Raw genomic sequence first — 24,076 nt, 5'->3', positions numbered from 1 at the left:
TGTGTGTGTGTGTGTGTGTGTGTGTGTGTGTGTGTGTGTGTGTGTGTGTGTGTGTGTGTGTGTGTACCTCTGTAGCTGAAGGCTCCTGGTCCAGTAGTCACATATCCTCTCCCACTGGGACACAGAGACAGAAACCCAGCTGCATAGAAACATTCAAATACAGAAACTTTATCTGTCAGGTAATAAAGTGAGAGACACCGTGCACAATTCTCTAACAACTTTACAACAGCAGAACTGTAAGTTGTACATCAGATTTATATAAAACTACAAACACATTGTTAAATACAGACAGTGAGGTTATCTGAGCATCTTGTTTGTCTCATGAATATCAGTGAAATAAATTTCTCACATATCAGATCAGATGTCTCTCTCAATCCGTCTTCAACTTAACTTAACACACAACTAAAATCAAGACACAATTATCACAGGACATGAAGTAAAATGGTGCGGTGCAAATCATCAATGATGTGTGACCTTATCAAAGCCATCAGAGTGAACATCCAGCCTCTGTTAAAGGGGTTATATGTATATAGTGTATGTGTTTTCTCTGCTGCCGAATGTGGTCTCTAGCCAGGAGGTGGTGGTGGTGATAATGGTCACTTCCCAAGAGCTTCAGCCATCATTGTGTTTACAAGACAGAGGTTAGAATAGGCCTTCTGTGTACCTGTACTTCTTCACCCTCTCATGCTGAAATGAGGGCACACAGGACGCTACAGCGACTCATTATTGCAAAATGATATTTTGCGAAGGGATAGGAAGTTAGCATGCTAACTTCAGCAGCAGAAAAGTAGTGACAGAAATAGAAACAAAACAAGAGTTGACATTGGTGTTTCCACTTCTAGAGACAGCTGTTGGTGAGTAAAGGAATGAAGCTTGATGCTGAACTCGCAATGTTTCTTCTAGACTGGTAAGTAAACAGCTGTTAATGCTAATGTTAGCTATGGTGTGATAGCAAAAACTTACATATAGCACTTTTAACATGTCTTCATGTGTTGTTCAGCCTCCCTTATTGCATGTGCAATAAGGAGAGACACCTTTCATAACCTGTGACTGATAAACCACATCTGGAGGATCACATTTTTCATGTGACACTCATCCTCATGTCTTCCAGGACACACAGTCTGACAATATCAGTCATTATCACAGTTTCGAAATCTTTATCATGTCCCATTTCTCTCTGTAACTGCAGACACGTTGTGTGATCTGGTTCTTTTCCAGCACCACCTCAGCTTGATGAACTTCCTGTGTGCCCGGTGTCTGACCTGTGTCTGTGGGGGGGCAGGCGTGGTACTGGCAACCCAGCCCCCAGGCCTCTCCCAACGTGCAGCAGCACTCCTGCTGGCTGGTGTTGGTGGCCAGCAGGCTGCAGGTTCCTTGCTCTGCCAGGTTGTAGTAACACTCCCGCAGCTCGCCAGGACGGGCTGCAGGGAGGGGGGGCAGCAAAGGATCAAACTCCACCACACTGACATGGAAGGATGAGGATGAGGAGGATGAGGACGAGGAGGAGGAGGAGGAGGAGGAGGAGGAGGAAGAGTAGTTGGGGCCCACTGCTGCAGGAGAAGAAAGGAGAAATTCACCGGTTGACTTCAATAATAGAAAGAGTTTAGTGTACTGATAATCACATGACCTGAGGAGCTGCACACTGATTCAAAAGGAATCAACAAAGCATTTCTGCTCCACTGAAATGTTTCTATTTTTTCACTTTTTCATCAAAGAACTAGAATCACCTCCTGGTGGTTGTCTGCCTCCTCCACTCAGACTAGCTTCAGGTTACATCCCTGTTTATCCAGAGTCATAGAAAATATGAAACATTTGTGGGAAGTTTTCTCATAACTGCTGTGTGAAGTCTTGAGTAATGGCTAAAGTGTGTTTTGTGAGGTCACACTGACACTGAATCTAATCAGTTCATCCCACAGTCCAGGTGAATGTTTTGTGCCAAAATTGAAGAAGTTTTTATCAAGTGAGATATTGTGTCCATGAGAATGGGATGGATGGAAGGACAGGTCTGGCTGTGGAGGCATAAAAAGTGAGAATGGGACCATAGATCAAATACTGTGATTAAATACTGATACTAAGTCTTGTTTTGAATATCAATACGATCAATCAATAGGATCAATCCCAGAAAGAAATGGACCCCCCTCACTGTAGATGACGTTCTGGATTCGTGAACACGCAGCACTCTCTGATTCTCAGTCTAAAAGGATTCCAGAGGTTTAAAACTTTATCAATCACTTATTATCTTATTTGTGGTCTGGTTGTCAGAACTTCACGTTAACCTCAGCGTCCAGGATGTGGATCCTCAGGACTGACAGGATCAGGTTTAATAAACAGGTTGTTTCTCAAGCTGGTGTAGAGAATCTATCAGTATAAATTTACATGTGGTCAAGAGGAGATATTTAAGATTGTATCGAACACTTTGTACTTTATGTTTGACTGAAGATCACAGTGACAAGTCTTGTTGTTTGTTAGTTTTTAACGTTGGGACAAACAGACTTAACAACACTATATGATTAATTATTAAACATTAACTATATCAGTTTGTTTAAACAATTATAGATAGTTTTAAGCAGCTAGTTTGTTGTTTGCAGCCTTGTCCATATGTTTATTCATTTATTTAGCCATCATTTCCTGCTTTTCTGGCTTTTATCAGAATTTCTACACTTTTAATAAATTCAATTCAAGACTTTTCAAGACACCAGAGAAATTAATCAGAAGGTTGGTGGTTCAATTCATGGCTTCTCCAGTCCACTTGTCAATGTGTTGTAGGGCAAAATACTTGCTGGACTGAACTGTTACTGAGACAGATCGGAGTTTGTTTGTATACATGTCTTGTTGCAGATAAACTTGCAATGAGTGAAACTCTCAGAATCTCAGTGTGCTGAATGAGTCTTGTCTATGGTTGATTTTAATTCACCTATTCAGATGGTTCCTGTGGAACCTCACGCAGTCAGACTGGGGACTGGATATAGTTTCTGCTGTAAAAGGTGCCGCTCTAAAACCTGAATTCTGCTGAGTTCCAAAACAAACCATGACACTATTAATCTATAATTCCCAGCAATATAATTGACTTGGACCCATGTAGGGTTACTGAACAGGTCAGCGGGGCCAGACTCTCTGTATGAACTGACTGTTAATAGTTCTTGTTTGAAAGTCATAGAGATCAGTTAAAAGAATGCAAAAAAGAGACAGAGAAATAAAGAAAAAGAGACACACAAGATGACGACAGCTCAGTGTGTGGTCGTCTTGTCTCTGTCATTCTGCCCAGTGGTCCATTGTCCCATAATCTGTCTGTGCCTGGACGCAGCAAACAGACAGATGGAATAAACTATTTAAAACATAAATCATTTAAGTTGTTACTGAATTCGACTCTTGTCCATTCTGAGTGGGTGAGTTTCCTAACAATCAAAAGTTGAAACTGATGTTACCGTCTACAGCAGGGCACAGAAATATTCAAAAATATTCAATTGTTGTAAATTAAATTAAAGACCCTCTATGGCACTAAACAAATATATGTATTTCTGTGTGTGCATGTGTGTGTGCGTTATTTGCATGTACCTGATTGTACAGGGCTGACACACTTCCTAGCCGCAACGTCAAACTCCTCCAGGTCGTCACACACACATATGAAGGATCCCTCCATGTTCTCGCAACGAGCAGAACCACACGCATCCTGCAGAGACACACACTCATCCTCATCTGCGTGAGAGAGAGAGAGTGACAGAGAGAGAGATAAGAAAACATGGCTGCCAGTAGAGGAGTGGGTGTCATCACTGTGGAGGACAGCTGTATAGACAGAGCTGCACTTCCTCTCTCTGTTTTTCATCTATTGATCCGTCATTTAAATAAAGGAGTTTAGGAGTTCATTCAACAGAATACATACACACAAATATAACAAAAGGAGTAAAAACAGTTCAATACAGTTTGTGATCATGGTTTAAAATTCAGCGGTTTAATGAAGCTCAGATAATGAAAAATGACTAATTGTACTGGAGAAGAAAAAGAGAGTAGAGTTGTGTTGTGTTGGTGCATTTGAATGTCTCTGCAACAACATGAGAGAATCAGACTGAACTGCTCTGTCAGGACACTAAAGCATTTATTTAGTTTGATTTATATTTTGTTTATTTATTGCAATACTCCTCTGCTTATTAACTTGTAATTAATATTATTATTTATGCTTATTTGTAAACCATGCGCACACACACAGAATGACACTGTCAGGTTTAGTTTTTCTTTCTAATGTAACTGTCAAAAGATGGTTTGACATAGTGAAGTATAACTGGCATGGTTTTTCATTTGAATGTGATTTGAGGTTTTAAAAACAGGCTGTAGAACCAGTAGAACAGCTGGCTCGGACCAGTAGAGGCCTGCTCTGGTGATTTTAATACCAGTACCATGGTGAAACACTGATGATAACAACATGGTTAACAGCTTCTATCATCACCATCAGAGGACACAGAGCTCCTGTCTTCATTAACAGCTTTGATCAGCCACAAGGGGGAGCCTCTCCACCAGAGGCAGAACTGAGGCAGCCAGAGCAGAGTGTTACGTTCTGTTCTGCTTTAAAAATATGACTTCAACCATAAACCAGTAACAGAAATCTGAACATGTTGGACAGGTGGGTAAAAATTAGACACTAAAAGAAAAAAGGCTGAAGAGAAACACATACCCACGCAGGCTTTTCCATCGGCAGTGGTGGTGAAGCCCATGTCACACACACACAGGTAGGTTCCTATCAGGTTCTGACAGAAGGCGTGGTCCCCACACACCGTCTTATTGGTGCACTCATTAATATCTGGAAGAGGAGAGAGAGGTTCAATCTGAAGTGTGTGTGACTGTCTTTACTGAAAGTGATGTAGGAAATGGAAAAACAAAACACATCTGCTCTCTGAATCTCCAACTGGATACAAGAATATATTCAAAATGTTTCACATAAAGGAAACACTATATATCAAAAGGTGTCCATAAAAGTACCAGACTTTCCTCTCATGGTAAATTTGGTTTTCTCTAGTTTTAAATTAAACATGAAACCTACCAACAACGCATCAGAAGGGGGTTTTGAATTTTGAAGATGACAGGCTGAGAAGCAGGCAGTGTAAATGTGTTTTCTCTGAAGGAGCTGGTTCAGTGCTTGTGTTGTAAGAATCACTCAGTGATGAAGAAATGATGCAGATCAGGACACAACCACAGCATGTGGGTCAGAGCAGCTAGAGACGACTAACATCTGTCACATTTAAGATCTAAAACTGTATATGCTTTGGATGAGTTGCCTTTTGTTAAATGGACAAGATGAACGATCTCAAGCTAAGCTGTGTGTTTTGTATCTGATCTGTTGCTGTCTGTTTGTTGTTGATGCTGTTTGTGCAACTTGTCCTCCATCTGTTTCTCATTCACCGTCATTTCACTTCCCTGGAGGGCTTTTATTGTGAAACATCTGCAGGAAATGTTCAGTTTCACAGTGAAAAAATTGGCCTCAGTTTCACTTTGTGTCCAGTCACCACGGACTGAGAGGCTGCAGTCAGAGCCTCAGTATGAACATGTAGATGTTTGTGATGTGCAGGCAGACTCACCTACACACTTGCCGGACTGTGTCACCTGGTAGCCCGGCTCACAGGAAGTGAGGCAGCGGTACGAACCAATGGTGTTCTCACAACGCTGTGACCCGCAAACTGACCCGCCAGACGAAACGCACTCATCAACATCTGAAAGAGAAATGTGTTGAACATCAACATTATAGAAAACACAACTTTTACTACAGTTGTCATTGTGTGATTATTGGATTATTTAACTTTTGCTCAACAGCAGCCACTGTAGGTACAACTGGGCGACTGTGGATCAGGAGGTAGAGCAAGTCGTCCACTAATCAGCAGGTCAGTGGTTCGAACCCCGGATCTTATATGAAAACACTATATGAATGTGTGTGAATGGGAGGAAGCCATATGGGATACTGCGAAATGCTTTACCACTTTTCTAGTATTTTGCTGAACTGCTACTTTGCTGTAACAACCATACAGCCAGGGAGCTAACTCAGTAAAGTGTGATCACTCATCAGTCATCCAGCATTTTAACCCGCCTCAAAACATGACATGGATAAATAAATAAATAGTTCATAAAATGCTTAAATATGTTAAATAAGTTAAAATGTTACACTAAATTCATTAAGAGTTTAAAGTCTTGCAATTAAAATGCGAAAATTAGTTCATTTGTTTTAAATATGTACATTTGATCCATTCAAAGTCAGTTAAAAGCAGCCAGACAGTTCCTTTAATGGAAATAAATAAAAGTATGGCTGTGAGAAATTGTAACGGCACTCCCCCTTTAAGAGACTTGCTGCCCTTTGCCTTTAAGACGAAGTGCAGTGCAGAACAGGCATACAGCAGAGGAGGGGAGTAGAGAAATTAACTGGTGAAATACCTAAAGAAAAGTTGATTTAAGACCCTAAAAGAAATAATACCTACCTGGTTGCTGATACATGAAGATTGTGTAAGAGTTAACCACAACGGTTTAGGTGAGTTTTGAGATGTTTTATTTTGACGTTTTGTAAAGTTTGCACATGTGGATGCTAGCAAAGAGCCTATGCCGAGCTGTGTGGAGGAAGCCATTAATGTTGTTTAGCAGTTAATGTGTTCTGTTTATCAAGGATGCATAGTAGTAGATGGTAGATGTAAATTTGCATATTTGATTTGTGTAATTCATTTGAATAATTTATTCTTTTCATGGCCTGTCGTTCAGGTCAGGTTCTTTGATCCTGTTGAAATTGGTTGGGGACTTTCTTTGCTGTGTTGTGTGGGGAGACAACACCCACGATGCAGGACACAAGATGTCGAGCCATGCCCCTGAACCAAATTTCTATAGACAAGAACTTATCTTCATCGCACCAGTGAGGACATCCACTGCCAAGGTCGAACTATTGGTACCAGAGTGGTAGGAGTGTTGGTCTTTTTCTTTCTTTTTTCCCCTTTTTGCCTGAACTGAGTTGGAACCTTTACTCTTGTACTGAGATTTGGAGTGTTACATGTATTATACTGTGTTGTTCATTATTGTCGTTTTTATGAATAAAGTATAATTGTGTTTCATTTCATTTTGATTTGGAGATTGTGAATTTATTTTCTTATCAGGGAAAGGTGGAAAAAGAGTTAACTTAAAGGAAATAAGTAATTCAAAAATAGGTACAAACCCTTAACCTCAACCAAGATGACTACTCATAGACCGGTCTAATCTAAAATAACATAGAGGCTAACTTAAAATAGAGAATCTATTTGCCGTTTATTTTTTATTTTATATTTTACTTCGCCTGCAGGATTATTGAACAGCTGTTATATTTTCATATTACTTCTGTCTCGGCTCCGGAACCCAAGTCCTTGAGAGGGGCTGGTCTTTCCTCTTTGCTGGAGTTGCTCCAGGGGAGAGGCGGAGGGCCGGGGTGGGCTTTTTGGTGGCCCCTAGGCTCACTGCCTGTATGTTGGGGTTCACCCCGGTGGACGAAAGGGTTGCGTCCCTCTCCTATTGGGAGACTTCAACGCTCACGTGGACAACGACAGCGTGACCTGGAGGGGTGTGGTGGGGAGGAACGGCCTGCCCGATCTGAACCGGAGCAGCGTTCAGTTATTGGACTTCTGTGCTAGTCACAGTTTGTCCATAACTAACGCCATGTTCAAACATAAGGACTTCCATAGGTGCACATGGCAACAGGACACCCTAGGTCGCCGGTCTATGATCAACTTTGTAATCATATCATCAGACCTGTGGCCGTATGTTTTGGACACTCGGGTGAAGAGAGGAGCAGAGTTGTCAACTGACCACCACCTGGTGGTGAGTTGGATTAGATGGCGGGGGAAGACGCCGCGCAGACCTGGGAGGCCGAAATGGGTTGTGAGGGTCTGCTGGGAAAGCCTGGCGGAAGAACCCGTCAAGATGATTTTCAACGCACGCCTCCGGCAGAGTTTCGATCGCGTCCCAAGGGCGGTGGGGGACATTGAGTCCGAATGGGCTGCCGTTGTTGAGGCGGCTGTTGAAAGCGGCGGCCGAAGGGTAGCTGGGGCCAGTCGTGGCGGTGGCCCTTGTACCCGCTGGTGGACACCAGAGGTGGGGGAAGCCGTCAGGCTGAAGAAGGAGGCCTACAGGGCGTGGTTGGCCTGTGGGTCTCCGAATCAGCTGACTGGTACCGGCGGGCCAAGTGGAGCGCAGCCGCGGCAGTTGCTGAGGCAAAAACTCGGCGTGGGAGGAGTTCGGTGAGACTATGGAGGAAGACTTTCGGCTCCAAAAAGGTTCTGGCAAACCGTCCGGCGCCTCAGGGGAGGAAGGCGGCAACTCGCTCACACTGTTTACAGTGGGGGGGGCGAGTTGCTGACATCAACTGAGGATATAGTCGGACGGTGGAGGGATTACTTTGAGGAGCTCCTCAATCCCACCAACACGTATTCCGTGGAGGAAACAGCGTCAAGAGACCTGGGGATGGATGGTCTAATCTCCGGGGCAGAAGTCGCCAAGGTAGTGAAACAACTGCGCGGTGGTAGTGCCCCGGGGGTTGATAAGATCCGCCCTGGGTATCTCCAGGCTCTGGATGTTGTAGGACTGTCTTGGTTGACATGCCTCTGCAACATTGCGTGGATGTCAGGGGCAGGGCCTCTGGAGTGGCAAACCGGGGTGGTGGTCCCCATCTTTAAGAGGGGTGACCAAAGGGTGTGTTCCAACTACCGGGGTATTACAACCTCAGATAGAGGAGGAGCAATGTGGTTTTTGTCCTGGACGTGGAACTGTGGACCAGTTCTTTACCCTCGCTAGGGTGCTGGAGGGAGCATAGGAGTTTGTCAATCCAGTCCTCATGTGTTTTGTGGAATTGGAGAAGGCTTACGACCGTGTCCCCAGGGGCTCCCTTTGGGGGGTGCGCCGGGAGTATGGGGTGGATGGCCCCTTGTTAGCGGCCATTAACTGTGAGTCTGGTTCGCGTAGCCGGCAGTAAGTCAGACCTGTTCCCGGTGAGGGTTGGACTCCGTTAGGGCTGCCCTTTGTCACCGCTTCTGTTCATAACTAACCAAGTCCTCTTAGCTTCATTGAGCACCGACCTTCAGCTCTTGCTTGGGCGGTTCGCAGCCGAGTGTGAAGCGGCTGGGATGAAGATCAGCACCTCGAAGACTGAGGCCATGGTTCTCAGCCAGAAACGGGTGGATTACCCGCTCTGGGTTGGAGGGAGGTCCTGCCTCAGGTGGAGGAGTTTAAGTATCTTGGGATCCTGTTCACGATGAGGGTAAGATGGAACGGGAGATCGACAGGCGGATTGGGGTGGCGTCAGCAGTGATGCGGGAGCTGAATCGGTCCGTTGTGGGGAAGAGGGAGCTAAGTCGGAAGGTGAAGCTCTCGATTTACCGGTCGATCTACGTTCCAACCCTCACCTATGGTCATGAGCTTTGGGTAATGACCGAAAGAACGAGATTGCGAATACAAGCGGCCGAAATGAGTTTCCTCTGCAGGGTGGCCGGGCGCAGCCTCAGAGATAGGGTGAGGAGCTCGGTCATCCGGGAGGGACTCGGAGTAGAACCGCTGCTCCTCCATGTCGAGAGGAGCCAGTTGAGGTGGTTCGGGCATCTGGTGAGGATGCCTCCTGGACGCCTCCCTGGGGAGGTGTTTCGGGCATGTCCCACCGGGAGGAGGCCTCGGGGCCGACCAAGGAAACGCTGGAGGGATTATATCTCTTGGCTGGCCTTAGAACGCCTCGGGATTCTCCCGGAAGAGCTGGTGGAAGTGGTTGGGGAGAGGGCTGTCTGGACCTCTTTGCTGAGGCTGCTGCCCCCGCGACCTGGATCCGGATGAGCAGGAGATGGCGACGACGACTTCTGTCTAACTTTCCGTGTTGAACTTCAGTAAAGTGCCAGCTTTTATATTTAAGGTATATGGCCTTCGGTCAAATTTTTATGCTATTACCCCACTCCTTCAGAGCCTAGAACTGGTCCAGTAGCATCATAGGGTTGTATCAGCGATACAAGTGCTACAAGTGCATGGTGCCTGGAAGTGTTGTATGAAGCCAACTGGACTTGCTTGATGTTCTTGAAAGCATTTCACCTGTCATCTGAAACTCTCCTTCACTTCTCTGATGAGCGGTCTTCAAGAAGTTACCAGTTCTCTTTGTAAAGCTCTTAGAAAGATTAATGATAGTTACACAGCAATATTTACCTATTTACCAAAGTACTTATACTAGCTACCATGCTAGTCTGTGCATTTCTTTTATATTACTTAAACTTTCAATTTGTAAGTGAAATCTTTCAAGAGCTACATAGCCTCACTGTAATGATGCAGTTGGTAAAATTGAACTGGTTTCAACCTAAAACTAACAACTCCAGGTCTTAGAAACAGTTTTGTTAGAAAGGTTTAAATTAATAAGATGGTGATAGACTAAATTCTGGAGGTGGTACCTTTATAACATAGGAATATGGATCAACCAGACATCTTCTCCAGTTATTTTAAGGGTTTGTCAGAGGAAGGTTAAATAAGTCAATAAGAACTCTCTGGATCTCCAGTAAGTCGTCCTCAGTCATTATAATAATAATAATAATAATACATTTTATTTAAAGGCGCCTTTCTTGGCACTCAAGGACACCGATTATGCTGTAACTTAATGATGTCATCTGGTCTCAAGGCTCAGCTCAGTTCGTGCTCAGTCACAGTGTGAAATAAATGTCTGTTTATGTGCTAATGTTGCTAACGCTAGTCAATAGTGTTTACCATTATGAAACAGCCCACTAAGAATGTCAGCTTTGTGGTTACTCCTGTTACTAATTTATCATTATTAACTACATCATTGATTTTGTCTTTGTTTGATAAGCAGTGGAGATTTCATCAGTCTGTCTGTTTAATGGTCTGTAACCATAAGTGTTGTGTTCAGCTTTAAACGGCGTCTTCATGAACAGCGACATATAAAAATGAGGGTTGCCTTTTTTTTCTCACTACAGGGATCTCGCCTGTTTCTCTCCACTTGTTTCTGCTGTTTTTCTGCAACCACTCCAAACTGGTCTGAACTTAAACTTATACAAACTTTAAAAGACTTTTGGCTGGAGCAACAAAGTCATCACATGCGAACATCTGCAGCCAAACAACAAAGGACGACTGGACTGTGACTATCAATCAAACTGTTAGCTGTATGGAAAATCTGACCATTACCCTGAGACTGTGATATGGTCAATATGTAAAACACTGTAAAAAAAATTGACTACATATACTGTATGTGCCTATAAGACACATGATATCTTGTAAGTTGATCAAATGTTTTGAAAGTAACCAGTAACTATATGTCAGATAAATGTAGTGCAGAAAAAGGACCTGATTCCCTCTCAAATGTAGTGAAGTTGGACTATTAAGTGGCATAAAATGAGAATACTGAAGTACCTTATGATGTACTTAAATTACAGTACTAGAGTAAGTGTACTTAATTATTTTTATGCCTTAAGAGTGACATCGTTTAACCTCTGCGCACAGCTGATGGAGGTGAGACACAGTTTTTGTGTGTGTGTGTGTGTGTGTGTGTGTGCGTGTGTGTACCGAGGCAGGTGGTCTTCTCTGGGTTGGTAGTGAAGCCAGTTTGACACTGGCACTGGAAGGAGCCTTCAGTGTTCATACAGTGACCGTCCAAACACACACCTGGCTTCAGACACTCATCCACATCTACAGAGAGAGAGGGAGGTCGTGACTACATGCAACACACACAATATACACATCTACACGTCACCACGAGTACAGGCCAAAGATGACATCAGCATTACATCAGCTGTAAAAGCAGAAACAGAGGACCTCAGAGCTGAGCGGTTGGCAGCAGAGCCACATGAATACTGAGCTCAGTGTTTCTGTCTGCAGAACCACAGCCGCCTCTGACCGGCTGCTACCAACTCTAACATACACTACAGGACCTGTGTGGACTTGGATCTGGACTTTGAATATTTATGGTTCTAACTACAGTGGAGTGAGTCATACTCCAAACCAGCAGAGTGAGGCTCCTACATGTTGCTGTGATTTAAAGACAGAATCTGAACCTACTGAACTGTGTGAAACACAATCAATCCATAAAGTCGATTTGGACTTTATTAGCAACACCTGTACACCTGCTTATTCATGCAGTTATCCAATGAGCCAATCATATGGCAGCAGTGCAGTGAATAAACTCCTGTGGCAGCAATTCACCATCTTTTAATGGCTCCTTCCAGCAGGATAATGCTCCATGTTGCAAACTGGTTTTTAATCCACACGACAGTGAGTTTAGTGCTTAGTAGATCACAACTTACAAGAATCAAATCTAAACACCTTGCTCACTCACAAATTTGTGATCATATATGACTGTTATATAGATGTCCCTTGTGGATGAATGAGCACACAGCTGTGCACAGGACTGTCACTTAGACTAACCATAAGTAAAACTGGGATGAATCGCTGTCCTTAGCAAATGTTCCAGACTGCACAAACTTGTCAAATTTTCTCTTACTTTCAAATGAATGAACACCATGAGGAGATGCGAGTATATGATGTTTCATTCAGAATTAGAATCTACACCTCATGGTTGTTTCCTCCACTAACCTGTCAAGTTACAGGAAACATGGTCAGTCTCTCCTTCCTGAGTTACAGCAGTGAATAATGGCCAGAGGTGTTTTTACAGAACATTGTGATGTCACAGTGAAGTTGACCTTTGACCTTTTGAATATGACACGCTATCCCTTTATTTTATCCCTATAGACATTTGAGTTAAATTGTGTCATAATTAATGAATATAGTAGTATGAATTAGTGAGTTATAGCTAACAGGTGTTTTGTGAGGTCACAGTGACCTTGAACTTTTACCTTTAGCCACCGAAATCTAATCACGTCATCCCTGAGTCCATGTGAGCCACTGGGTTACAAGTTTACAAATTTACAATTACACCTTTAAGGTTAGAAGTTAAATTCTCAATAGATTAAAAGAAATGTCATGTTTTTCATGTCTTTTTTTCACTGTACCAAAAACACACTACAGTTTTTTTCAATTGCTAACAAGCATTGGTCAAAACTGTAGTCACACTGTCAAAACTCTTCACACAGTCAGCAAAACAGAAGTCTATGTGGAGCAAACTGCAAAATGCATTCAGTGACCACTGTGCTTTCTTTAAAGTTAATTTAATAAGTTAAATAAATTAGTGAATAAATATGTTAAAAAACATAGTTAAAAAAGTAATTAAAACTATAGGTTCTGGAAACAGTATCAGAGTGAGCGTCTGTGCTCTTGTTGATCTTTGGAAGTAGCGGCGGAGTGAGTGCTCTTACCGCGCTGTACTCTGCTAGCCTATCTGTGCTTTTCTTCCATTCTCTGTGCTAGTTTAATGTTTTAAGTCGAACGCAGACAGTCAAGAAACACGGCATTGAATTCATGGTGAAAATGTTTTTCTGACACGCTTCTGCCTTGGAGACTATTCGTCTTTTTACAAAAATAGCAATAACCAATATCTATATAATAATTTATTGGAGGATCTTTTAAATGTTCACTAGCTGTCTAGCTTCACACAAGATTACGCAGCGCAAGGGCAGTACAGTAAAAGACGATTGCACGGCGGGCTCGAGCATTAGAAGGCATTATTCAGCGAACATGAGTCTACACTCAGGAAAAAATTATCTTAAAGAAGACACCACAATGCAGCAAAATGAAGCTATTGGAGAACAACAAGCAGAGGTTGTAAATCAAGCAATAAGAGGCAGGAGCTTCTTCGAGCATTTGATGCTAAGTCATAGTCACCTAGAGCATCCACCAGACCCTCTCAGCTATCATAATTAAAAGCCTCTTCAGCCACAAAAGCGTATGCTAAGGCAAAAGCTGCTCAAGCTCAACTAGCCTACGCTGAAAAAGAAGCTGACATGATGAAGCAGATAGCAGACATGGAAGCAGGCATGCTAAAGTAAAAGGCTGACTGTGATGCCAAAGAGCTGCTGCTGCTGCTGCTGCTGCTGCTGCTGCTGCTGCTGCCGAAGCCGAAGCCATAACCTCTGAGGAAGCTGGAATCAAAAGCGGGGAGTTCAGTCGGAAGCCCCACGTTGAAGACGAGCCTTTCAGTACGGTCCAACGCACTAGTGAGTACGTTCATCAACAGTCTGAGTTTCTGCTTTTCCCAGACATGTCTTAACACATTGCAGTAGAGCAATGTGAGAGAAGAATAAATAAAGTGGAAATACAATACGCTAAACCAATCACTTATCAATGCAACACATTGCCAGTCTACAAAGACATAAAAGAGCTAACAATAAATATGTGTCCAAGCAATACTTACACTCATAACCGTCCAAAGCATACAGCAAATCCTGAAAAAGACTACTTCCCTGAGCCTAAAGGTGCACAAGACTTTGCAAGTTATCTCATCTGCAAAGAAATGGTGAGTGCTGGTCTTCTACAATTTGATGACAAACCTGAAAATTATTGGTCATGGAAAGCCTCTTTTCTAGGTTTGACCAAGGACTTGAATCTCTCAGTCAGGGAAGAACTGTATCTGTTGACAAAGTGGCTTGGATCCGAGTCGTCAGAACGGGCAAAGAGAATTTGTGCAGTGCACACCCTCAATCCCGCAGCAGGTATCAACTTGGTTTGGCAACGTCTCGAAGAATGTTATGGGACACCTGAGGTCGTCGAAGATGCACTGCTAAAAAAGATTGAAGAGTTTCTGAGGCTGACCAATAAAGATAATGTCAAGCTGAGAGAACTAAGTGACATTCTCCTGGAACTGGAGGGTGCTAAGCAGGATGGTGCTTTACCAGGGCGTGTGTATTTGGATACAGCTTGTGGAGTTAAACAAATAATGGAAAAATTTTCTTTTAACCTCCAAGAAAAATGGTCTGCCATTGGAAGCCAGTACATACAGGATCAAAAAGTGGCTTTTCCTCCCTTCTCTGTCTTCTCCAAGTTTGTTCAAAAACAGCCAAGGATAAAAAAGAATCCAAGTTTCACTATATCCACCCCCAGCAGTCATGTCTCTTCCAGGACAGAAAAGCCTTTTCAGTGTAGTCGTAAAAGTCTCTGTGACAGTACACAAAACAGACATCCCGGCAGAGCCATCAAGCATCCAAACTAGTCCTGTGCCGAAGAAATTGGAGAAGCCAGATCGTCAGTGTCCAATACATAAAAAGCCCCATCCACTGAAAAATGTGAGCTCAAAGAGCATCACAACTGTTATAGATGTTGTGGGTCTATTCAACACATGGCGAAAGACTGTAAAGTTACTGTCAAGTGCTTCGAATGCAACAGTGATAAGCACATTGCAGCACTGCATCCGGGTCCAAAATCTGCCGGGTGAAAGCATATCCTGCAGGGAAGAAAGAAAAAGCAGTTAAAATGTACACTGTGCTTGATGAACAAAGTAACAACTCTCTCGCTAAGACAGAGTTCTTTAACTTCTTTAAAGTCAAAGCTAGCCCCACTCCACACACCCTTAAAACCTGTTCTGGGAAAATGGAGACTTCAGGAAGGAGAGCTGTCGATTTCTTCATCGAGTCCATGGATGGGAAACTACACCTTCCCATACCCCCCTTGATAGAATGTGACATGGTGCCGGATCTCCAGTGATTGCACACCATCATCCCCACCTACTCCCAGTCACTGACAAGATTCAACCTGTAGACTGAAATGCTCCAATCCTCTTGCTTTTGAGGAGAGACATCCTCAGGGTTCATAAGGTATGTGAGCAAATCAACAGGCCCCATAACGCACCTTATGCTCAACGGCTAGACTTTGGGTGTGTGGGAGAAGTGTGCTTGGGAACAGTTCACAAACCATCAGAGGCCAATGTCTACAAAACGAATATACTGATGAATGGCAGCACATCCTTTCTCAAACCATGTCTGAATAACATCCACGTGAAGGAAGATTACGTAGACGTGGTGTAACATCACAGCCCACCCTTCCCAACTTGTGAAGAGAACACGAGTCTCACCTTCGGCACAGATAGTCTAGGGCGTTCAGTGTTCAACAGGTCCAAGGATGAAAACAAACCAGCACTGTCCATAGAAGATAAAACCTTTCTGGCCATCATGCATGCAGAGGTTGTACAAAATAAAGAAGACAGCTGGGTGGCTCCTTTACCCTTTCGCTCTCCGAGAAAAAGGCTTCTGAGCAACAGGGAGCAAGCTTTAAAATGTCTCTGCTCACCGTGAAAGACTCTGAAGAAGAAAACAGATATGAAAGATCATTACATCAAGTTCATGCAGAAAATGCTGGACAATGATCAAGCTGAGCCTGCTCCACCTTTAGAGCAAGGTAAAGAACACTGGTACCTGCGTACATTTGTTGTGTACCAGCCACAAAAGCCAGACCAGATACGGATCGTGTTTGATTCAAGTGCTGATTGTGATGGAATGTCTCTCAGATTATGTGCTCCTCAGTGGACCAGATTTGAACAATACTCTGTTAGGAGTTCTGTTGTGGTTCTGAAAAGGACCCAAAGCCCTTATAGCAGATGCGCAGCAAAAATTTTTTGCGTTGTCCAAGAAGACCACAGAGGTTTATCTTCAGTATCTCTGGTATGAAGATAATGATATCAACAAGAATGTGGTTGAGTTCAGAATGAAAGTCAATGTCCTCACACGGACCAGAGAGATGTTAGCAGAATCCAACCTGCGAGAGCACAAAGTGGATTCAACAGCAGTCAGGTAATGGAAGCTTTCCCAGCAGAGGACTGTGCAAAGGATCTGAAGGATTTAGACCTTGGAGTGGTCCCTCTCACACTTCAGAGGAGCCTGGGGCTTTCTTGGGACCTGCAAACTGATAGCTTTACTTACTTCGTTGTCAATTGTCGACACTTTGTATGACCCCTTGGGTTTTGTGGCTCCCATAATTATGCAAGGGAAAACACTAGTTCCGGGAACTGTCATCTGAACAACGAGACTGGGATGCTCCTCTCCCCCCGGAAAAGGAAGCAGAGTCATGGAAGGACTCTTTGAAGGCTCTTGAAGACCTGCAGATACAGAGGTGCTACAGTCCAGGCTTGCTGTCTTCAATGCAGAAAAAAGAAATGTGCATCTTTTCAGATGCCTCCACAGTAGCTATAGGAGCTGTGGCTTAACTGAGGACTGTTGATACTGAGGGACAGTATTACATTGGATTTGTCATAGGGAAGTTGAAATTAGCACCCCATCCTGCCCACACCATTCCACGTCTGGAGCTCTGTGCAGACATGCTTGCTGTTGAAGCATATGAGTTGATCAAAGACGAGATGGATTTGGAAGTAGATGCTGTGAAGTTTTTCATAGACAGTAAGATTGTGCTCGGTTATATACACAACTCCACTAGAAGGTTCTATATGTATGTTTCCGTAACACGGATTAGAGGATCCACACAACCCAACCAGTGGTATTAAGTGCCAACAAATCAAAACCCTGCTGACCATGCCACCAGGTCTATACTAGCAGATCAACTTCAATACAGTAACCGGTTCTCAGGCCCAGACTTCCTGTACTCTGACAAACCAGCTGAGACACCTGAAGCCAATCTCTTCACTCTCATTGAACCTGAAACTGATGATGAGATTTGGCCTAAGGTAACAACACTGACAACCAAGACATCAGAGTCTCAGTTGGGCTCACAACACCTCTACAACTATAACCACAGTTACCAAAATTCATGAACTCAGAATCCACCAACTGCAAAACACTACACTTTTGCAGTACATTTTTCAAATGCTAACACAGTTTTGAACACTGTTCAAAACAGTTAAAACAGAATGATGAGAAAAAAAGTGCATTTCTGCTGCAGCCACATTGAAATCTATAGAAAATAATATCAAAATATTGACAATAAAATGAAATAATAATAATTCAAACACAGCTGAGTGTAGTGTGCAGCTCATGACTGTAGCAAGCAGATAAAAGGGGATGGCTTCTGAGTGCTTTTTTCGGAAATATGGATCAAAGAGGACAGGTTGGTGGAGAGAGAAGAGTGGCAGGGAGAGGGAGAAGAGTAAGGAGAGGAAGACCAGGAGCTGTGGTCTCTGATGAGATGAGGGCCACAATTATTGACCATGTGGTGGATCATGCACTCTCTTTGAGAGAGGCCGGTTTAAGGGTGCAGCCAAACTTTCGGCGTTCAACAGTTGCATCAATATTTAGAATCTTCCAGCAAAACAACAGGTGAGACATGCATCTAAAAGTATTGAACTACATTTTTTTTTACATTTTTTAAATATATTGATTGTTTTGTGTTTTATATTACTGTATGTAGGATTCAAAGGTCGCCTCCTACAGGAGGGAGAGGCCGAATTTTTTCAGATCCCCAGTAAACTGCTCTCATTGATATAGTCATTGCAAACAATGCCATAAAACTGAGAGAAATTCAGGACAGAGTGCTGGCAGACAATGTTATTTTTGCCAATGTGAACATGATCAGCACAACAACAATTGCCAGAGTCCTTGAAAAACATAAAATAAGGATGAAGCAGTTGTACACAGTACCATTTGAAAGAAATGGAGAACGTGTGAAAGAACTCCATTATCAGTAAGTCCAGGTAAGATGTCTGTTCAATAACCAAACAGAATACATGCATAGCTTTGCATAATGTGCTGTACTAAAACTGTGGATTTACTTTATTTTAGATGGTAATGGAAATGAAGGCCAGACCAACTCCACATATATTCATCTTTGTGGATGAAGCCGGATTCAACCTGGCAAAAACACGATGCAGAGGATGAAACTTCATTGGGCAGCAGGAAACTGTGGGTGTCCACAGAGGAGCAAACATTAAAATGTGTGCAGCCCTCTCCAACCATGGTTTGCTTTTGTACAAACCTCTCATTGGTCCCTACAATACAGAGAGGCTCATTTCTTTCTCAAGGGCAAGAAACACAACATGGGTTGTTGTGTGGGATAATGTGGCGTTCCACCACTCTGCTGCAGTCACAGCAGGTCTGGAGGAAAAAATCTGACTACAAGAAACCTGAATGTCACAAACTCTCTAAAATCACTTGTATGTGACACTCAGGAACAAACCTGTTTGAGATGGATAAGAGAGGATGTTCCATGAGTAGGACTGATTCATGGCAATAATTTAATTTAATTCAGTGGATCAGGCAAAAACAGACATTATAACTAAAACTAATAGAAAGTTTTCTCTAACACTCAGAATGACACACACTGCAGGAGAGGGGAATAAATAGTCCAAGCGGTTACTCTGGGATCCATCATGTTGGACTGTGACTCACCGAGACAGGACGTCCTGTTGTCACTCAGCATGAATCCCTGAGAACACACACACGAGTAGGATCCAGGTGTGTTCACACACTCTCCTCCAGAGAAACAGAAATCACTCTCCAAACACTCGTTAATGTCTGAGGACACATACACACACACACACACACACACACACACACACACACACACACATATTTTACAGATTATCTTCATACCAATAATCATCAGTAATTAGGGTAACCTTATTTATTTGAGTTATATATGAGCTGGAGTCATATGTCCAATGGTCACATTAGAGTCGAGTGTTGTTGTACATGATGTTCAGACAGTGAACCTTACTCACCTCTGCACTGTCTCCCAAGGCCGGAGGTTCGATACCCAGGAGGACAGTCACACCTGAACGACCCGACAGTGTTCACACACACTCGCTCAGGCTCGCACGCCCCTGTACTCGCACACTCGTCTATATCTGCAGGAGAGAGGGAAGAGTGTGATTCGGTCCAAAGTCTTTAAATCCGTCGACTCCTCGTCTCACACACACTTAACTTTCTGGATGACAGTTTCACTGCCACCAGTGAAGCTTCAGGTACAGATCAAAAGTGTCAGGTATGAATATATGGTGGTTTAAACATTCATAACAGAAAGAAGATCAACTGATCTCGTTTACATTGTCATGTGTCCTGTCAACAGACTCACACGTCTTTCTGTTTACCTGACTGCAGGGCTGAAGTACTCACTGCGACTTGAGACACTTTCTCAGAGTTGTCTCAAATCTCTGGGTTTTATCTGTACAGGTTTTGTATCAGATCATTTATTTTGTATCTAGATACAAATGAAATCATGAGAGGAAAGAAACTCCCCCAGTGCCCCTCTAACAATAACTCACCACCAAAACAGCTGTGTTTCATTTTTCTTTATTAATTCAACTGATCATTGATACATCAAGTGTGTGTGTGTGTGTGTGTGTGTGTGTGTGCGCGTGCGCACACACACACTCACACACACGGTTTTATGCAGCCTGAGGAAAACCTGCAGAAACTACTCAGGGCTGAAAAAGTACTTTTCCCTTATGATTTATGTTGTTATTTACAGTCCATATTCTCCCAAAAAGGTTAATAAAAAATAAAGGACAGTAGTCTTTGGAGTAAATAAATAAAGTATCAGATATATTTAGGAAATTAGAGATAAATCAGTTAGTTTAATAGAAAATTAATTAAGCTTTCAGTAATTTTTCAAGCAAAAGCAAAACACTGGTTCCAGCTTCTCAAATTTGAAGATTTTATAGCATTTGAAACTGGTTATCTCTGAACAGAACAAGACATTTAAATTCAAGACATTGATCTCTGGGAAACTTAATAATTAATTGATTGTTCCCCAAATCATCTGCACATCAACTGTTAATAAAAATAATTGATGAGATGCAGCCTTATAGGAATTAAAATATGACTTTAAGTACAGTTAGTGCATATAATTTCTGACACCAAATCTAGGTTCTACTGTTCCCAAAATCAGTTTGTGTGTGTGTTTGTGTGTGTGTGTGTGTGTGTGTGTGTGTGTGTATGTGTGTACCTGAACACACTCCATTCACACTGTGGTATCCCTGCTGACAGTCCACACAGCTGTAGGATCCTTCAGTGTTCACACACTGCTGACCAGGACAAGTCTTGCTGTTCTCACACTCATTCACATCTAAAGAGAGAGGGATGAGAGGGATGAGAGAGAGAGAGAGTGTGTGTGTGTGTGTGTGTGTGTGTGTGTGTGTGTGTGTACCTGAACACTGTCTGTTGGTCAGTGTGTATCCCGGCCGACAAGACAAACAGCGGTACGATCCCACTGAGTTCACACACATCTGACCTGGACACTGAGACGGCTCTGCACACTCATCTACATCTGAACACATACATTCAAAACACACACATGTTCATCAGTAAGTGTTACATAGCTGTAGGTGGATTTTATTTCCACTTGACAGAGCCAGGCTAGCTGAACCCCCCCCCAGTCACGAGTCTTTATGCTATGCTAAGCTTTGCTAAACTAAGCTAACCAGCTACTGGCTGTAGCTTCTTGGGTACAGACAGGAGAGTGGAGTCAGTCTCAACTTCTAACTGTTAGGATTACACCTCCCTCACTCTCGTCTCGGTGTTCCTTGTTTTCCTGCTGCTTTCACCTCCCTAATGTGTTTTGTTTGTCCCTGGTCTGTTCTGTGTGTGTGTGTGTGTGTGTGTGTGTGTGTGTGTGTGTTTGTGCGTTTGCAGTTCCAACTCCTGCCAGTTCCCATGCACACCTGTTCCTCATCTGCCAATTAACTGCACACCCTGCAGCAGCTTTTAATCCTGGCTCATCTCTTCATTCTCTACCAGATCACTCAGTCACATTGGCCCTCATTTATCAAACGAACGTACTCGGATGTCAGGATGTCGATCTCCATCTCTGAAAAGTTTCGTTTTTTGCCAGTAACTCTTCTCTCCAAGTTTGACCTTAGTGGGCGAGGCCTCCGAACCAGGAATATTTAAGGGCGTAACATGTTAATGACGATCGAATTCAGCCGCCGCATTTATCAAGACCCGATCATTCGTACGCTGGGATTGGTCAGATACGAATGTTTCATGAATCACACGTGTATCCTATTGTACGACCAATTCTGCGCTCAGATCTGCGCCTGTTTTCACGCAAGATTGAACAATCAAACGAACGTACGGCAGAAAACCGTGCGTACGACCATTTCCACGCAAGCTCCGGCATCAAACCTCAGCATAAACAGTCACATATTTAGAACAGATCAAAACGGATTCTTAAAACGAGTAAAAAAAGATAAAAAAAATTGAATTTTAAAAAAGCCCACGTTTTTTACTGATACCACTTTTTTGTACAATAAAACAATATGATAGGCTAAATAGCCTAACATGACATCTAATTATTGCACATTAAAATTTGAAATAATAAATACAAGCAGAAATGTGTGTTTGCAAATTAACTCATGGCAAAATTGTGTAATTGTTTTTTGTTTTTTCTGATGGGTGTGACACAACTGGAACAACAATTAAAAGCATCTAGTGAGATAATCATTGTTGCACTGTGGTTGGTCAGATGTTTACTCACTCCCTTATTTAAACAGATGCTTTGACAGTTATCAAATCATAACGATGGCAGATTCACTCGTTTTGGAGGAACAATACGCGCGTGTCAGACGTGAGCATGTGTTCAGAGACCGCAGGGATCTCCAGATTGCTGGGTTTCCAAATTTGGTTGGAGCAATTGATTGCACTCATGTGCGTCTGAAGGCATCATCCATGAATGATTACGCATTCATCAATCTCAAAAACTACCACTCTATAAATGTACTGGTGATTTGTGATGCCAAGCTATCACTTTTAAACGTGGTGGCCGGGGGACACACACACGATTCTTTTATTTTTCAAAACAGCTGTGTTGGCGCGCTGCTGCAGGAGGCGGCGCTGCAGAGCCAAACTCATCTCCGTCACCCTCTTCCACACAGCGGTTTTATGAGCTCCTTTGATCCCACTCTTCAGACTGCCAAAAAGCACATCCTTATTTTGCGCCACCTCGGATGTCAGGATGTCGATCTCCATCTCTGAAAAGTTTCGTTTTTTGCCAGTAACTCTTCTCTCCATGTTTGACCTTAGTGGGCGAGGCCTCCGAACCAGGAATATTTAAGGGCGTAACATGTTAATGACGATCGAATTCAGCCGCCGCATTTATCAAGACCCGATCATTCGTACGCTGGGATTGCTCAGATACGAATGTTTCATGAATCACACGTGTATCCTATCGTACGACCAATTCTGCGCTCAGATCTGCACTTGTTTTCACGCAAGATTGATAAATGAGGGCCATTGTGTGGTACATACGTCATGGCCAACCTCAGCTCTCGTATCTTTTGCTCTGTGTTTTGTGGACTTCCCCTCTCACACATCTACAAGTTACCCTCAATAACTCAGCTCAACCTGCTTACAACTGTTTTCACTCTACCTGATCTGTTCTGCTTTGTGGATCCAGAAAAAGAAACACAAAACCTTACAGTAGTGGTTCCCAACCTTTTCCAACTCAAGGCAACTAGAAAATCTCAAAAATGTTGGTGGCCCTCAGCCAACCTTGTAAAAATACAGAGGCTAAATAATGCTAATACGGTCTCAGAGCACTTTTTATTTTAGTCATAATGATCAAACTTTCAGGACTGAACTGGAAGAAGGGGAAGCTCAGTTTTCCTTTTGGTTTGACAGAGGAGAAATCACTTGTAGATTCACCATCTGTCTCTGACTCTTTCCTTTTAAGTCTTCCTGCTGCTAACTAGCTATCCATGTTGATTGTCTAGTTTTTACCATGGATGTGATCTTTTAATGCACAGTCAAACTGAGATAGCAAACAGATATACGATGTGGTCCGGTGACAATAACATAAAAGTTCCTGTCATTGACTTATCACAGTGATCACATACAAGAAGAAAATATATTTAATGCTTTTAAAGATTGTTTTGTTTTAAAACAATTAAATGTAGCCTACATTTTTTAATATAATAATTATAATAATAATAATAATACATTTTATTTAAAGGCCCCTTTCTTGGCACTCAAGGACACCGTACAAAGTTACACAAATTGAGATTAAAAACACATTAAGAAGAAGCAACAATAAAAATGAAATATAAAAATAAAAACAATACAAAAGTGACAGAGCAATTGGCATGAGATGGAAAAGGCAGTTTTAAACAGATGTGCTTTGAGTTGTGATTTGAAATGGGGGAATGAATGGATATTTCTGAGTTGGGGTGGTAGTAGATTCCAGAGGCGGTGAGCAGAGCGGCTGAATGCTCTACTCCCCATGGTGGTGAGACGGGCGGAGGGGACAGACAGGTGTGTGGAGGAAGATGATCTGAGGGAGCGGGAGG

General features: G+C 42.9%; 1 protein-coding gene across 1 annotated transcript in view; it reads right to left on the bottom strand.

Annotated features, from left to right (window-relative positions):
- The window catches only part of ltbp4 (latent transforming growth factor beta binding protein 4), a gene marked incomplete at its 3' end in the record, with an annotated part of 78,203 nt that overhangs the window by 2,107 nt on the left and 52,020 nt on the right, over positions 1-24,076 (bottom strand). The window contains exons 17-26 of the mRNA XM_023417552.2: positions 20,941-21,060; positions 20,740-20,859; positions 19,514-19,639; positions 19,182-19,307; positions 11,530-11,652; positions 5,568-5,699; positions 4,667-4,792; positions 3,556-3,696; positions 1,263-1,550; positions 68-139 (exon numbers count right to left, since the gene is read on the bottom strand). Coding sequence (XP_023273320.1) covers positions 68-139; positions 1,263-1,550; positions 3,556-3,696; positions 4,667-4,792; positions 5,568-5,699; positions 11,530-11,652; positions 19,182-19,307; positions 19,514-19,639; positions 20,740-20,859; positions 20,941-21,060 — 1,374 coding nt within the window. The remainder of the gene's footprint in view (positions 1-67; positions 140-1,262; positions 1,551-3,555; positions 3,697-4,666; positions 4,793-5,567; positions 5,700-11,529; positions 11,653-19,181; positions 19,308-19,513; positions 19,640-20,739; positions 20,860-20,940; positions 21,061-24,076) is intronic.

The sequence above is a fragment of the Seriola lalandi genome, unplaced genomic scaffold (assembly GCF_002814215.2).
Source record: "Seriola lalandi dorsalis isolate HSWRI2012SDOR001 ecotype SW California unplaced genomic scaffold, Sedor1 jcf7180002054575, whole genome shotgun sequence".
Taxonomy (NCBI): domain Eukaryota; kingdom Metazoa; phylum Chordata; class Actinopteri; order Carangiformes; family Carangidae; genus Seriola; species Seriola lalandi.
The sequence above is the reverse complement of the archived record's forward strand: the minus strand, read 5'-3'. Positions and strand labels throughout refer to the sequence as shown.